The 15,845-nt window shown below is 37.3% G+C and overlaps 3 protein-coding genes across 3 annotated transcripts in view; 2 read left to right on the forward strand and 1 right to left on the reverse strand.

The window, feature by feature from the left end:
* LOC134747590 (small ribosomal subunit protein eS19A) overlaps positions 1-15,845 on the forward strand; it is a 469,695-nt gene that overhangs the window by 382,681 nt on the left and 71,169 nt on the right. The window lies entirely within an intron of this gene.
* LOC134747557 (telomerase Cajal body protein 1 homolog) lies at positions 6,018-11,207 on the reverse strand. Its single transcript, XM_063682122.1, has 5 exons — positions 10,670-11,207; positions 9,764-9,952; positions 8,625-8,788; positions 7,828-8,114; positions 6,018-6,297 (listed from the first exon to the last, which is right to left on the reverse strand). The coding sequence occupies exons 1-5, from the start codon at positions 11,095-11,097 to the stop codon at positions 6,058-6,060; spliced, it is 1,308 nt and encodes a 435-aa protein (XP_063538192.1). The 5' UTR covers positions 11,098-11,207; the 3' UTR covers positions 6,018-6,057.
* The window catches only part of LOC134747595 (hormone-sensitive lipase), a 49,277-nt gene continuing 47,177 nt past the window's right edge, over positions 13,746-15,845 (forward strand). The window contains exons 1-2 of the mRNA XM_063682190.1: positions 13,746-13,902; positions 13,978-14,280. Coding sequence (XP_063538260.1) covers positions 13,978-14,280 — 303 coding nt within the window. The 5' untranslated portion in view covers positions 13,746-13,902. The remainder of the gene's footprint in view (positions 13,903-13,977; positions 14,281-15,845) is intronic.

Genomic DNA, 15,845 nt, shown 5'->3' on the forward strand with positions numbered 1-15,845 from the left:
GTACTCTTAGAGATCCTAGCCTTAAGCAAATGTTTTTTGGCGTTGAAAGCTGTTTTCGCCAATGCTATCCTTGATACTATTTCCTCTGTACATCTGTAGTCTTGTGTAATTAAGCTGCCTAAATATCTAAATTTGTTTACTTATTCTACCTATATGTGTGTCCCTCTGATCTCAATTTGTTCCTTAACCGGGTGAGATTTTGAAGTAATAAGTGTTTTAGTTTTATTCCCGGTAGGTCCTCTGTAAACAAACCGCCTTGATGCATTAATGTCATATCTTCTTATCTCTAAAAACTTGTCAAAAAACCGGCCAAGTGCGAGTCGGACTCGCGCAAGAAGGGTTCCGTACCATTACGCAAAAAAACGTCAAAAAAATCACGTTATATAATATATATTTATTTTATTCTGTTTTTAGTATTTGTTGTTATAGCGGCAACAGAAATACATCATCTGTGAAAAATTTGACTTGTGCCTGCGTCAGACGTCCATCGGGACCCTCATTATCTTTACATCGCGTCGGACAATAAATTCTTCTAGCGTTACACTTTGGTCAACTGAACGAGCCATTTGGGAGGCTAGGGTTTCTTTAGGGTGTGATTAATGACAAAATATCAATTAGGTAGTAAAATTTGTAATTAAAATTATTCATTGCGACAAAAAACAAATATAAACATAGCTCGAATTTAAACTGTTGTGAGACATACTAACATTAAATGTAGATTTTAATATTAAATAATTTTACGGTTTAGACTCACTTGATTTTAGTGACTAAAAACAAGTTTAGACTCACTTGTGACTAAAAACAAGTAAGTCTAAACCGTAAAATTATTTAATAAACATAGCTATGACAAACTTACTTTTTCTGTAGATTTAGTTTTAGGTACACGCCGGTCTTGAGGCGTAGACGAACTTCGAGAATTTGATAGCTTGGAGGCTGAAGTACCGTACACCGACCCTCGTTCGCAGACTAAGTTAAAGTTCTATTTAACTTGATTCCGACAGAACTTATTTAGGTACTTTTCTTAGAAATTATACAGATTCTAAGAAAAGATACAGATTTTTCGATATGACTTTGGACACTAGAGGGCAAGAGAAACAACTACTAACGATCACGGAGCTAAGCTGCGGACGGACAGAGAGACGGACATGGAGCAACTATAAGGGTACTTTACTACAGAACCCTAAAAACAATACACTCCTTTTTTTGGGCAAAAAGAGGGCCTATTGACACATTTTCCTGCTAGTCAACCCAAAAACAGATGCTTGTCAAAATAATTTCAGCGGCACGAGAGTAGGTATTAGGTACATACATTTAAGTGCCTAGCCTTTGCAAGTGACGTGAAGTGAACGCGTGATTGAAACGGCAGTGAATCGCCTCTAGCCGATATTTCTCGTGGGATTTTCTATGAAGTTATATTATGCAAATCCGCAATGTCACCCTGGGGGCATCAAGTAACAACATTTCACGGCACACGTACACTCGTACAGTCAGTTTCAATAGTAGTGGATAGAACAACGCGTCAAAAGTAGATACTTCTGCCAATAATAATAAAAAACATGATTAATTCCATATATATGTTACGTACATATTATTTTTTATTTCATATTCGGACTTTACCCATAAAGCTTGGGTAATACTAATAAGTAGGTAACCCCGGGTAAACCTAAGTTTACTTAATATTCTAGCATTACCCGTAACATGGATATACTTAATTTAAGTAAACTTAAGTTTACCTGGGTAAACATAGTATTACCCAAGCCTTATTAGCCAGGGTAAAGAAAGCCCGCCCGGCCAGTGTTAGGTAGACCTAGGTGTGTTTGTGTGTACGGGTAAACCCCGAATACAGATTAATGTTGTTTAAATTTTCGGACTGTACCCAAAAGGCTTGGGGGAAATACTAGTTATGGGTGTCCTTCGGAATCCCTAACAACTTGTGTTCTAAAGTCACTTGCCCTAAATGGTTTTTCCTAATGGGCACTAGCGCTAACGATCAATTGTCATAACAATTGTTTTCCATAATATAATGGTTGTCCTAAAACTCATATGTCCTAAGCATTTTTACCATAACGATCAATATTCCAAATGTTTTTTTTTTTTTCATAATCCTCGCAATCTCTATTAACAATTGTTTGGCAAAAAATTAAATGGTCCAACTGTTTTCACCTAATGGTATTATTGCCCTAATGATCAATGGTCATAACAGTTACTTTTCCTAATGATCAATTATCATAACAATTATACAAGTAAATTATGACTGTATAGGTAGGTACTTAACAATATATCGGTAGGAGACCACTTTAACTGTCCTCAATTCGAGTAAAAGTTTGTAAGCCTACGTTTCGTTGTACCGTCTCTTAGGATTTTCGGCATTTGCCGAGCAATTTGTTAATGATTAATTAACTTTAAACTCCACTTTACGACTGTCCTGGTCCATTTTCTTGATTTACGACAAGCTTAGCACTTAGGCTCAAGTATTTTAGGCGCATTTCTAAATGTTTTTACCTAAAGCTTGAACTCGCCAAAATTTGAGCACATAAAATTACAAATATATAGAAAACAAAGGTCTACTGGAGCGAAATATATATTGAATATAGTTCAAAATATTATAGTTTATCATGATAATATATTAGAATTTCATTTCAGCCTCAGGATTTGACATGAAATCAGAAATCAGAAACATGTCACAGACTTTTTGATGACCAGGACACTAGCACTTTGCTCGACATGATTACCGTATGTTTAAGTAGTCCAAGCCAGGGTTATTTGCGGATTAGTTGATAATATAACTTTAACTGGTGTCTTTTTCAAATATTCCTTGAAATGGAGCCAGTCCATTGCCATCCGCCTTACTTTAGAACCATCCACTAAAAGTACCCTTTTGGCGTTTTCAGCATGTCTATCGTGTTAATACCCATTCGTCACAGTTAAAGTGTAGTGCCAATACGATGAATGCTACCAAAATAGTACCTGTGAGCTGTGACTTCTTTAAAATAAGTTTAAGTCATTTTCACAAATGTTTCTTGTATATATTTCTATAGTCAATGTCCCTTATGCGAATCAATTAACAGCGACGCTGGATACAATCACAAGTAGCTTGCTGAACCAATAAATAATGGGGATACTTAGCATTATTTTTATCTTGTAATCTTCTGGAATGTATTAGCAACTTGTATAAGACAAAGTTTTTATTATGTGTTATTGTTTAAAGTTTGCATCTCTTTAGAATCCATCGTTTAACATTTAAAACGCTCAAATACGTTAAAATGATCTAACTTATACCCTACATTTTGCATACATATTTCATTTATCATCACTATTTTGGGAGCTTATAAGTAATTTTAGTAAAAAAGCAATTTCCCTAGTTAAAACAAGTTTTTCGTATCACCTCAGTGAAAACTCGTTTTCACTAGTTTCCTCTTTAATACCCGCACAGCTACTAATACTTATAATATTGTAGGCAGAAAAACAATTAAATTACAGGCAGCCGGATTTTCAATTGATGGAGTCAAATAAGTTAGGTATTTATACGAGTAATTTAATACTAATTGTACCTACAACGCGGTTGGGTCTAACTATATGGAATATATTTAAATACGTTTAAAAATCTGAATGTAAAATAAGATCATAAAATAATATTATGTACTTCAAACGATACCCTCGTGTAGAATAAATGCAAAACCAATTTTTTTATCAAGCAGAAACGTCTGCCAACGATGCTAATTTGTTCCTAAGCTTAAATGCAAAACCGTTCTATTTTATGGTTAGAAAATGCAGAAAACGAAGTGAGAACGAACAAAAGAAATCAAGGTGCTACACAGACTGATAGAATTGTCCTAACACTGAGTAAATTTGCACAATCTAATGAATCTCATCAGTTTTTGAACAATCAAGAGAGCGTTTACGAGCTAGTGTGGTGAAATAGTTATTTGTTTTACAAGAGGGCAAAGTTGTTGTTTAACCTCTCGTGCTAATATTGATGAAATGGGATCTTGAGCGTTGTGAGGGTTTCAAGGCACGTAAAATAAATTTTGTCCCCGAGTGAAACACAAAAATTTTCACCACACCAACGCAAGAAAAATACTAACTGTAAAATATCAAACAAAATATCAAATCCATTCGAAATAAATCATTCAAAATCATTGGGCGACAAGGTGATACATTCTGCGAGTGTGGAGTAACCCAAACAACAATACACATGAGACAGTGTTCTCTGTGCTCAACGATGTGCACTGAGGAAGATCTCCTGAGGGCCACACCCCGAGGGCTAGAAGTGGCAAAACATTGGCAGACAAAAATTTAGTTTAAGAAGTTTGATCCCTCTACACGAGTAAGAAGAAGGATTCAAAATCATAATTTGAAAGTCAATTCTACCAGCAACACAAGGTAACTACTCAGCATTTGATTACTTTGCCTCACATGTGGATAAAATGCAACTTTCTTATCAGTGTTTGAACAATCATGAGAGCCTTTACCAGCCGGTGTGGTAAAAAAATATTAGGTACTTGGCTAATCAGCCAAATAATAACGATCAGCGTCAACGTTACAATGCCGGACGCCAGATCGTCAACATCTCCAGCATCTCCTGGGGGCCTAGCCAAGTAGCCAAGATGACAATCGTTCGCAGAGAAACGAAACGAAACTCTATCTCTATCGCACTAATATGGAAGAGTGATAGAGAGAATTGCGTTTCGTTTCGTTTTCAGCAAACGATTATCATCTTATCTAGGCCCCCAGATGATGCCTCGTAGAGAGGCGAAACACGTGTCGAGTTTTATACTTTTGGTGTTTGGACTTGTTATATTTATTTGCGTATTTATTTTCGCGGTGGGAGGGTGGTAATAATTAATTGAATGCAAAAAATATAAGTATAACGGGTTTACCTACACTGATTGATTAGCAAATCCTGACCGAATTTTTAATGAACTTGCATTTTTTCGAAAACGATTCTTAGGGTTCCACTAAGCCTCCACTGTCCGTCTGTCTGTCTGTCTGTCACCAGGCAGTATCTCATGAACCGCGATAACTAGACAGTTGAAATTTTCACAGATGATGTATTTATTTCTGTTGCCGCTATAGCAACAAATACTAAAAAGTACGGAACCCTCGGTGGGCGAGTCCGACTCGCACTTGTCCTGTTTTTTTGCTCTATAATCCACGTTCGCAAATTGCGGGCATTTTTCATTGGAGTAAAAGAGAAAGATCCCCGCAATTTGCGAATTTCGGTATTCGCGGTAGCCCCACAGCCCCATGCTCTTAATTTCTTGACAATAAAGGTATGTTCAGATCATTTTCGCTTAGCGCCTTCTGCTGCTAGTTGTACCTTTATTTCTTCTATCTTACAATTTCTGTGGACCCTAATTGCCTATTGATTCGCACGTTGTGTCTTCTATTAGCTCTGTACAAATATCCTACTCGTAGTGAGTGAAGATTGGGTTCAACAACCGTATAATGCTGATGAGTCTGGCTTACGGAAACAAAGTCTATAATCCCACGTGATTATGTTTTAGTTTAGACTTTAGTTTCCGGACTTAGGTAGTTACGTGAACTTTAAGAACGAAATAACGGAAGACGAAAGTGGTATTGTTAAATACTAATCCAAATGTTAATAAAATATCTATAAATATTTTATACAATCATGATTTTATACCACTGCTTTGAGTAATTAGTCCGATTTGTGCAAAAGGTGGGATTTTTTCGATAGCGAATGTATGAGAATTGTAAGGGGGAAATTTAAAGGGCTAGTGGGGGTAACGGCACCACTTTTCAGCCAGCCAACATCGGGTTTCTAGGAGCGTAGGAACCCCACTACAAGGATCAGAAGTCAAAATGCGGTCCGCTATTTTTGCAAACGAACATCTCATTGGAGCCTGCTCTACTAGGAGTATATAAAATTACGAATGCACGTACTAGCAATAGCACTTACCTTCCATAAGTTCCGCAGAGATTAAGCCACCAAGTTAAACTTCACCTTGCCAACTCTTTCTAGGATTTTTCAACCCGAAAAAAATACGCAGATAATCTATAAATACAATTTATGTAATTTAAATAAAATCATACTTAAGTTAAATCACTTAATTCGGGTACATCGCCAACCCACCAGAACACTAAACTATTCTCAGCATGGCTCGAATATTTTAAGTCTTCACTTGATTTTACACTTTCACTTTCAATTTGTGCATTAATTTCACTAGCGTCTTGAATAGGGTCTTTAAAGTGGTACTGGCCGGAGCCGGTGGCCAGTATGGGCCTAAAGGGATGGATCGAAACACTGTTGCAGCAATCTTTGTGTAGTGGAAACTGGAACAAAGGTTTTGTTCGTGAAATTTAAAAGCTGAAGAACAGTTGTATGAAATAAAACTATGAAAACGGATTATATCGCGTATATTGAATTTATAATACATCCCGACGTTTCGAACTCTTTACAGCGTTCGTGGTCAACGGGTGACACCCGGGTGTCCACGGTGTTGACCACGAACGCTGTAAAGAGTTCGAAACGTCGGGATGTATTATAAATTCAATATACGCGATATAATCCGTTTTCATAGTTTTATTTCATGAGTAACTATCGCGGTAACCGAAGACAATATTAACAGTTGTATGCCTAAATTAATTGTTCACCTCAGCAGCTCGAACAAGCCTACTTTCGTCACTCCCTGGAGTGAGGAAAGTGCGACTTTCCTCACTCCAGGGAGTGACGAAAGTGCGACGTTCCTCACTCCAGGGAGTGAAACAAAGTAGCTTTTTAATTTTGTGAAGGCCATGAACTGCCACTTCATACTTCTATTACAATTTTTTTTTGTTTTTGTTTCTCTGTATTGTTCTGTGTAATTCGAAATATATCTTAACCTTCAATATGTTCTCACTACTGAGGTGAAAAGTTATATGTGCAACACGAGAGCAAAGTTATTTTACATCTCGTGTTTTTGAGTCCCTCGCTACGCTCTTGATTCTAACTTAGAATCTTTCGCTTTCTCGGGACTAAAAATAAACACTCGCAAGAAAAATCAACTTTCCTCTCTTGTTGCACAAATAACTATAGTATCAAGCAGATACGTCTACGAACTTAGAATTAAGCTTAGAAACAAATTATCCGCAAGGCTAATATGGTGGAAATATTCGCTATATTGGGTAAGGTCTTGCTAGCTCAGATGGAAGAGCACGGGGCTAGAGATCCGGTGGACTTGGGTTCAAGTCCCGCCCAGGACAGTGAATTTTTCCACTTTTAATTGGTTTCTAAGCTTAATTCTATGCCTATTTAAACTGCGTTTCCACCAGAGTTGTGCGAGGATGCGTAGCGAGGGATGTGTTTGTTTAAGACCCAATAGAAAATTGCCGAATAGAGCCGCACTGAGCGAGGATAGGTCAATGAAGTGATTTTATTGGTTCTTAACAAACACATCCCTCGCTACGCATCCTCGCACATCTGGTGGAAATGCAGCCTTAATGGGATTTTAAATTATCAGAAAGCGTCAGGACAGGATACACCAAATATTGTAGACAAAGAAAACGTAAACTCAAAAATGCATATAAAGCAATATTTCAAGGCAAAGTAAAATTAATATGAATCTTTGATTAAAGACACTAGTGTTGATATTTAAATGTCACTATTTTTATATGCCGGCGCCAATTCCCTTATCTGCGGGTTCTGCCATCTAGTAGCCCAGAATCAATATTTAACTTGACATTAATAGACGCATCAAGCTTTTAAAACAGAACTTCTGTACTCATACTGCCCCCTACAGTTCACGCTCACTCACTCTTTAAAAATTTCATAACATATCATATTTTCAAGTTCAGAAAATTCTCACAACTCCAAACAATATTTACCTTATATGTTGCATTATCTTCAACATCAGTAGCATCTAAATTATTCTTCCAATCCACAGCATCTACCGACCAAACCTTCAATATCCCATCAGTACCCCCAGTTACTAGATACTTCCCACACGGTGATATATCAAAGTATACTCTCTGATTTGTTTCGACTACTCGGCTCAGGATGTTCAGTGGTCTGCGGTAGTATCTAATGTCCCAAACTAGTAGTCTGTGGTCTTTGCGAGCTCCTGACACGAGTTTGAGACCGTCTGGTGTGAATTTCATGTATGTTATTCCGCCTACAATGTAAAATGAAATAGTTGTTACAAATCGCCAGTAAATGCCAAGAGTTAGGAACTAAGCCCACACAGACTTCATCGCAATCTCTATATGTAAATTTCCTTAAGGGAGAATTGCCAACAGAGTGCAGCAGTAGCCCGTTTAGTAAACTATAGAGTAACTTATACATACTGTGCCTTTAACAGTTTTTTGACAAGTTTTTAGAGATAATATGACATTGATGAACCAAGGCGGTTTGTTTGCAGAGAACCTACCGGGAAACGCGAATCCGAAATTTCGCTATTTGCCTCTTTATCGCTCGAATATGCAAGAGATATGACAGAGATGTTAGATAACGAAATCGATTTTCTTGTTTTATGATAGACCCTCAGATTGTGGTAGTAGCGCCTCCTGCGCAGAGTTTCGCGTAATATTCCCTATTGTTACTTCTTTATTCTAATACATAGGTATTGAATTATAGTTTTAAAAAAAATTTCAAATTCCCATAAGCTAAAAAGCAATTTACATACCTGAATGGCCATGCATTTTGCCAATGCTCTTATATCCACCCATTTCATTGACATTGAAGAGGTTTATTGTGGTGTTCCAAGAACCGACAGCTAACATGTTGCTGTCCATGGCAAAACAGGAAGCGGGGAATGTGATCTTGTGTTCTGCACAATCTCTGCCTGGTCTGCAGAGGAAATGATTGTTAAGGCCGTACCACACCACCGCACCGCACCAAGGTCATTGTGTGACGCATCCATAAGTAAGAGCGAGAAAGCGATATCTCTTTCTCGCTCTTACTTATGGGTGCGTCGCACAATGACCTTGGTGCGGTGCGATGGTGTGGTACAGCACACCAAGAGCGAGAAAGCGAAATCTCTTTCTCGCTCTTACTTATGGGTGCGTCGCACAATGACCTTGGTGCGGTGCGATGGTGTGGTACAGTCATTAGATTTCACTTTTTTTACTTTGTGAGTAAGGTTGCCAGCCTCTGGGGTTGCAGGAATCCATAGGCTACAGACTGCTTACCAGCAAACGAGCCATATGATTGTTTACTACCAACATAGTACTTAAAAAAAGGTTTCACTACTTACATGGACTCGAATTATCAAACATTGGGTAGAATAGATATCTGATGTTGATATATGTGTGCTATTTATGACCTGATATTTTTTTAGATAAATTAATAATTTGCTACATACAATACAATAAAAAATATAATAATAAAATGTTATGAGTAAGCTATCGATATGCTGTGCCCTTACAGGGTCCATGTGAGACATTGTATATTATAATTTACATCTATACTGTACCATGGTTGCAATAAAGAATTATGAATTATTAATTTTAGTTGTTGTAATGTAAAACAAATCATAAAATAGCACCCCCTTCCAAGCCTCTGCTAATTATGATTCAATTGAAATATCAGGCTTCAGTTTTCAGTATTTTCTATCAGTTTTGTCATGGTATAAAACTTTTCACACCTCCAACAAGATGGGAGGATGATATTAAAAAGATTGCGGGCCCACTCTGGAGGAGAGAAGCAGCAAATCGGGCTGCTTGGAGGAGTTTTGGAGAGGCGTATGCCCAACAGTGGGTGTATACTTGCTAAGCAAGAAGAGAGAGAGAAGAGATAAAACTTTTGATAAAGTGCAATTATTACCTTTCCACATCAAATGTCCTTATTACTTTTTTGTACCCTGCTACAATCCTGGAGCCATCCAGGGTAAATGCCACAGTCACAGCAGGTTCCATCTCGTCCACAGGATTGAAGCCCCTATATGAACACCGCAGGGAACCGTCAAATGCATCCCACATCTGAACTGGAGCATTCTGTCTTGTGGTCAGCCAACTAAATAACAAATATGTATTCAATTACGAGCAAACGAGCCGATGATTATGATGAGTATGATTTATAATTATATTATACAAAAATATAATTATTGCTTAAAATGCTAGGGCTCTTTAAGGCAAGATTACCCTGGGAATTAAGGAACCAGTGTGGGAGCATTCCATCATTACGTAAGGGACATTCGGACTCTTTTTTTTTTACTTTCCGAGCCTGGTTCTTTTTTGGCTTGCCTTTTTTAGTGTAATATTGGTAAAGCTGTTTGTTTTCTTAATAAATAATTTTGATTAAAAAAACTAGATGAAAAACTTATCGTTTCCATAAAATGCTCCTGTGGCTTAAACTTATATCAAAATTTAAGTAGGTACAGTCAGCTTCAGAGGTAGTGGATCAGATTATGCATCAAAAATGATATATTATGTCCCTTTATGAAGAACAATTAGACTGTCTGTTAGTACTCTGTTTGGAAAAGTAATCCAGGTTAGCAGATCCCTTGGGCACATTGTTTTATCTAATACTGTTAATGTTGACTATACTATAATATTTATGAAACACTAGTAGAGTCCTTCGTCTTATTATATTATATTGTAGAACTTAAAAACATGCTACTATTCAATTTTAATAATCAAACAATATAAGACTGTTTGCCTTTGGTAAATATCCATTTGGTATATTTGGTATATATTATATCTTTGGTACATAAAGTTATGGCTTACTTACCAGCAAGTTTCAGGAATACTGCTGTTCATGCTTGGATACCAACAAAAATCATAAACCAATCCTGCCTCCTTAACATGTATGACTGAATCCAACACATCTATCGTTCGATCTGGGGCCGCCGATTCCGTATATAAATCTCTAGGCAGTTCAGTAACATGTACTCCATCATTATTTACCACAGAAAGGCAACAAGTACCATCAGGAGACCACTTACAGCCCCGTAGATAGGGCTGCACGTCCACTCTAGCTTTTGGAGAACTAGACCAAGAAGAGCTGCATAGTTCTAGCAACGTTTTACCGCCAAATAAAGTTGGATACTGAAATAAAACTTGTTCGGCGCCGGTGGTCAAAGACTCCGATAGTAATTCATTAGTAATATCTTTATTAATGGGCTCGAGCACGTCCATTTCCATTGAAGTTTCTCCCATTGTAAATAACAAATATTATTATTATTACGAATTATTAATCATTTTAAGTATCGTGCAAAATAAACAGAAATCAAAACACAGCCAACACAGTGCAAGCGCATGGTTTGACAAGTTGACAACTTTGAGTCTTTGAGAGACAGTGATGACTGCTTGACAGATGTCATTCAGTTTTCGTTCAGAAACTGACCATCTGAAATAATGACACGATTGAATCCTATCCACTTTGGTCTGCATTACAGTCTGGCAAAAAAGAGTAGAAATTAAAAAGTGGCAACACTGTAGTGTCGTCCCTTTCAAATCAATCTAAGAAAAATGGGACGACACTACAGTGTTGCCAGCTTTTAATTTCTACTCTTTTTTGCCAGACTATGTTCAAATAAAATGCGCTTCTCAAAATAAACTTAACCGAAACGTTACAAGAAAATTTAAAGGAAAAATTAAGCCGCAAGTCAAAAAATTAACTAATTTTCATTTATTTGTGTGTTTTATTTGTTGTAGCATATATAATTCATCTTTTTCTTTTGGGTGCTAGTACTAGTGTAGTATGCATGGAGACTGTATAAAGGAGCCATATCTCTATGTATGAAAAGTGTCCATCAAAAAACAGTAATTAGGCGGCGCCACCATACACCGAAATACTACCAAAAACAACCTACGTAATTTGGTCGGGTTATTTGTTGCCTTATATGGTTCATGTTATACTCATGTCCCAGAGCCTAACTAGCGCCACCGGAGAGTTTAGGAACTATTATTTAAAGCTTAACGCGGTCACTTTTACAACAATTCTGCCATAAGAGATTGCGATCCTTTCTATACCATCCATAGTAGTATGATTCTCTCTGTCCATGTTTGAAATGAACAGTCAAATGCAATGACGAGATTATGGATGGTAAAGAAAGGATCACAATCTCTTATGGCAGAATTGTTGTAAAAGTGACCAGCTTTCAGATGTAAATAATAGTTCCAGATCTCTCCGGTGGCGCTAGGTAGGCTCTGAGACCAAAGAGTATGTAATATATAGGAGACTCTATGACATGAACCATAGAGGTATAATAATGTAGAGATGAAATGGGGGATAGGCAGCGAATAACCCGACCAAAATACGTAGGTTGTTTCTGGTATGTTGTCAGGAATGTTAAAACGTGATTTTAATTGTATCGCATTGCGTATGTTCTGTCCCTCACGGTCGCACAGGTGCACATCTATATAAAATACTAGGTGTATGGTCTAGGTCTTCAGTGCATGGTGGCGCCGCCTATTTACTGTTTTTTACGGTCACTTTTCGATACATGAAGATTCATTTCCTTACCTCTACCTTACATAGACGAGATGATAAAGTAAAGAGCACACTAATATTATGTGACTGGCTGATAATTTGTGACTATATGCTCTTTGGTTTACGAGTCAACGGAGCCAACAAGCGTTTGAAGTTGCGCCTGTGTGCCTAAGTTCCGATTTTTTAAAGGTTTGATCTATTAAAGTCAGAGACGCGTTATTATATTTTGGAAGCAATGGAGACTACCAGTATGGAAATTAATACGTATTATAAATTAAACGAATGCTCTAAAGAAAATGTACAACATATATATATTGAATCGAAATAGTTAGGTAATCTGACACAACTGTTAGAAAAACATTGTTGCTTAGCAACCATCATTCTGTGTGAAGAATGAGGTTTTAATATGATCTACATTACTGTCCTTTCATTAATTATTTCCGAGGCACTTGATTAAATGTGAGAATTATGTTAAATTACAAGTGCATAATTAAAGACATTGTATACTTAGTATACTAAACATATTTTTAGCGACATTTGACATTTATCTTATCAGTCAATGTAAATAAACAAATGCCTATTGTACTGACTTTACTGTATTTATCTGACATTTATGGGCATTCTTATTATATTTCCAGTGTAATAAATCCGACAACGTAGATCAAAGAATATAATACTCATAGATAATGTTAACCGCAACGGTGCCAAGTTTTATCACTATAGCTGGTCCTGTGAGTTGGTCAAACCAAATTTGCATTACATAAAGGTCCCTCCACACTCATGCGCGAATCACGGCGACAAGCCGCGAACGTAAGTGTGGCGTCGATTTCGCAGATTGTTCACGCAATATAAAGCGGCTATATTTTACGGTTTTACAACAAAACAAAATGGAAAAATTGCTAAATCACGTATGATGCCATAGATAACTAGCAGTTAAACTCGATCAGCTGATGCTTTTACGCCATCTTGGCGCGAACCAAACTGCGAAATCGCCGTGAAGTTTGCGAGTGTGGAGTCATACGTCAACGTCGCGACATGTTCTCTCCGCGAAGTCGCGCCGCGATTCACGCACATAGTCTGGAGAGTCCTTAAGAACAAAAAAAAAACTATACTCATCCTTTTCTTTCGGGTGCTAGTACTAGTGTAAGATAAAGACAGTATGATTCTCTCTGTCTATGTTTGAAATAAGAGAACTATATTTATCGTTTATCGCTTCTCCGCCTTTTCCACGCAAGTAGAGCTGCACCATAATGCTGAAAAAGTACGTTCAGTGTTGCAAACTGCAACCCAAAAACTGTCAATGTCAATGTCAAATTGTCAATATGTCGTTTTGCCTTGACTCGTTCGCTCGTGAGTCGTAATTGACGTTGATTGACGTAAGGGAGCACTGCGAAAAGGCGAAGTATTCGCAATTTCGTGAATTAACTCCATTACCTATAATTAACAGCTGTATAACCAATAAAGTTGGTTGACAGAATCTCAACAAAATCGTTACACAATGGCAGCAACCTCACATTGCGGCGCATTCTGTAATTATTCATTCAATAGTCAATATCATGCATAACAAATAAGTGCGTGTGGTGTTTATATTAAAATCGTTGCAGATGAAACTGAAGTTGTTTAGTCACGGGGCGCGTGGGATTGGTTACGGTTTGGTGAAGTACTCGAAATACTTGAAGATGTCGTTTACGGAGTCTCCGGCCAAAGCGGCGTTGTGCTGCGAGGAGTCGGCGGACGGGGCTCCGCCGTCGTACGCGATGTACGAGGCGCTGAAGGACTCTTGCCAGAACAATGCGGCGTTTTTCCAGCCAGACGACAGTGAGAACGGCCAGCGGTTGTACCAGGGGTTCATGACGCTCATAGATCACATAGACACTGTTTGGCCGCTGGTGGATCATGTGCGCAAGGTAAGCTTACAACTTGTTATATCAGTTATTTCCTGGTTAACAAGACCAGGGCTGCTCATAATACAGGTGCACCATTATTATTATAACGTGATTTGAGGTGTGCAACGTTATAAGGTGCATTCCACGAGAATGTCCCTTACGAAACACCATTTTTCTTGTAGTTCTGAAAAGGCTGAGAAAATCATGACTGCTAACAAATTGGAATTAGGTGCCATACAAGGCAAAAGCATTTCGTAAGGGACATTCTCATGGAATGCCCCATAACATGATCTTTTTAACTCATAAAATATTTTTGTGTGATTTACACACAATTTTATCTAGAGATATTGGTTCAAAGATATTTATTTCTTACAATAATTCCCTAATATGAAAAAGGAGTAAAAACAATCCATGCTTAATTTACAAATAGGTTGCTAAACTAGTGAACACAAATAATAAAATTCATTTGCACTGTTCTTAACTTAAAGCAATATAAAAAAATAATATAATATTGTGAACAAAATGATGTGTGACCACGGAATGCAACTGGCAAATATTTATTATTAGAAATACCAATATGCTGGTTTTGCAGTAATTTTTGTGCATTTTTTTACCAGTTTGCATTCCCTATGAATGACATGTAGAATGAAAACATGCAAAGAAAGTTTATAAAACTATCATTGGAAGGAGTTCACTGTCCCATGTGATGTAGATGTGTAGTATGATTCAAAATTTCTAACAATACCAGCATAGTAGTCATTTTACAGTCCAAGGGAGACAGTAGGCACTGTTAAGTCACAGAATTCCATGAATATCTGAAACAAGGGTGTTTAGTTTTAATACCAAACTATTCGGAACGCATCCTTAAATTGTTTCGTTATGCCACTTTTGTCATCTCGTTCATTCTCACCTTTTATCTTATATATATATCTCGTTTGGGGCATGCGCATAACACAAACAAAAGGAACAGAATTTTGAATTTGATGGAAAAAAAAGAAAGAAAATGTCAGAGCTCCGTGCGGTCGGATTTTAAATGTGATTCGGTGAATTTTATTATTAAAATACTTTAAAGAAGATCATTGGATGTGAAGATAGTAAAAGTGAAGTTACACTTAAAGCGGAGTTTAACTGGAGCCACGAAGACCTGCACAAGCGCCACGGGGGTGAGTGTAGGGATATATTTATATATACGTTTTTTGTTTTATCATTGCATCGAGAAACGGGTGCAAATTCTTCCGAGGCGCGAACTAGAACCAGCGCAACAAAAAACAGTCAAAATCCAGGTCAACCGGGTGACTGGAAGGCTTAGAATCCATTTGGTCCTTCGAGCCGGATTTTTCATTTTCGGCGCCTCGGTAAATTTCATCCGTTTCTTATCATCTTTATATTTCGAGCGGTCGAAATATAATCATTTTTTCACTGCGGTTTCATTTCACACCAATTTTGTGGGAATTATATATTTTTAGGCCTCATTTTTTAATATTTTATATATTGGCTGGGGATTTTATTTTACTATATTTCATTCTTATATTTCATACATACCACATTTTTTGGTCGCGGACTTTGTAAAAGAAATTCAATTGCAA

The sequence above is a fragment of the Cydia strobilella genome, chromosome 15 (assembly GCF_947568885.1).
Source record: "Cydia strobilella chromosome 15, ilCydStro3.1, whole genome shotgun sequence".
NCBI lineage: Eukaryota > Metazoa > Arthropoda > Insecta > Lepidoptera > Tortricidae > Cydia > Cydia strobilella.

What these genes read in the sequence shown, in the direction of transcription:
- LOC134747557 (XM_063682122.1), bottom strand. Translation starts at nt 11,097, where the DNA reads ATGGGAGAAACTTCAATGGAAATGGACGTGCTCGAGCCCATTAATAAA. An exon ending in AGTATTCCTGAAACTTGCTG is followed by an intron (nt 9,953 to 10,669) that starts GTAAGTAAGCCA and finishes TTTGTTATTTAG; the next exon opens with TTGGCTGACCACAAGACAGA. An exon ending in CAAAATGCATGGCCATTCAG is followed by an intron (nt 8,115 to 8,624) that starts GTATGTAAATTG and finishes TTTACATTGTAG; the next exon opens with GCGGAATAACATACATGAAA.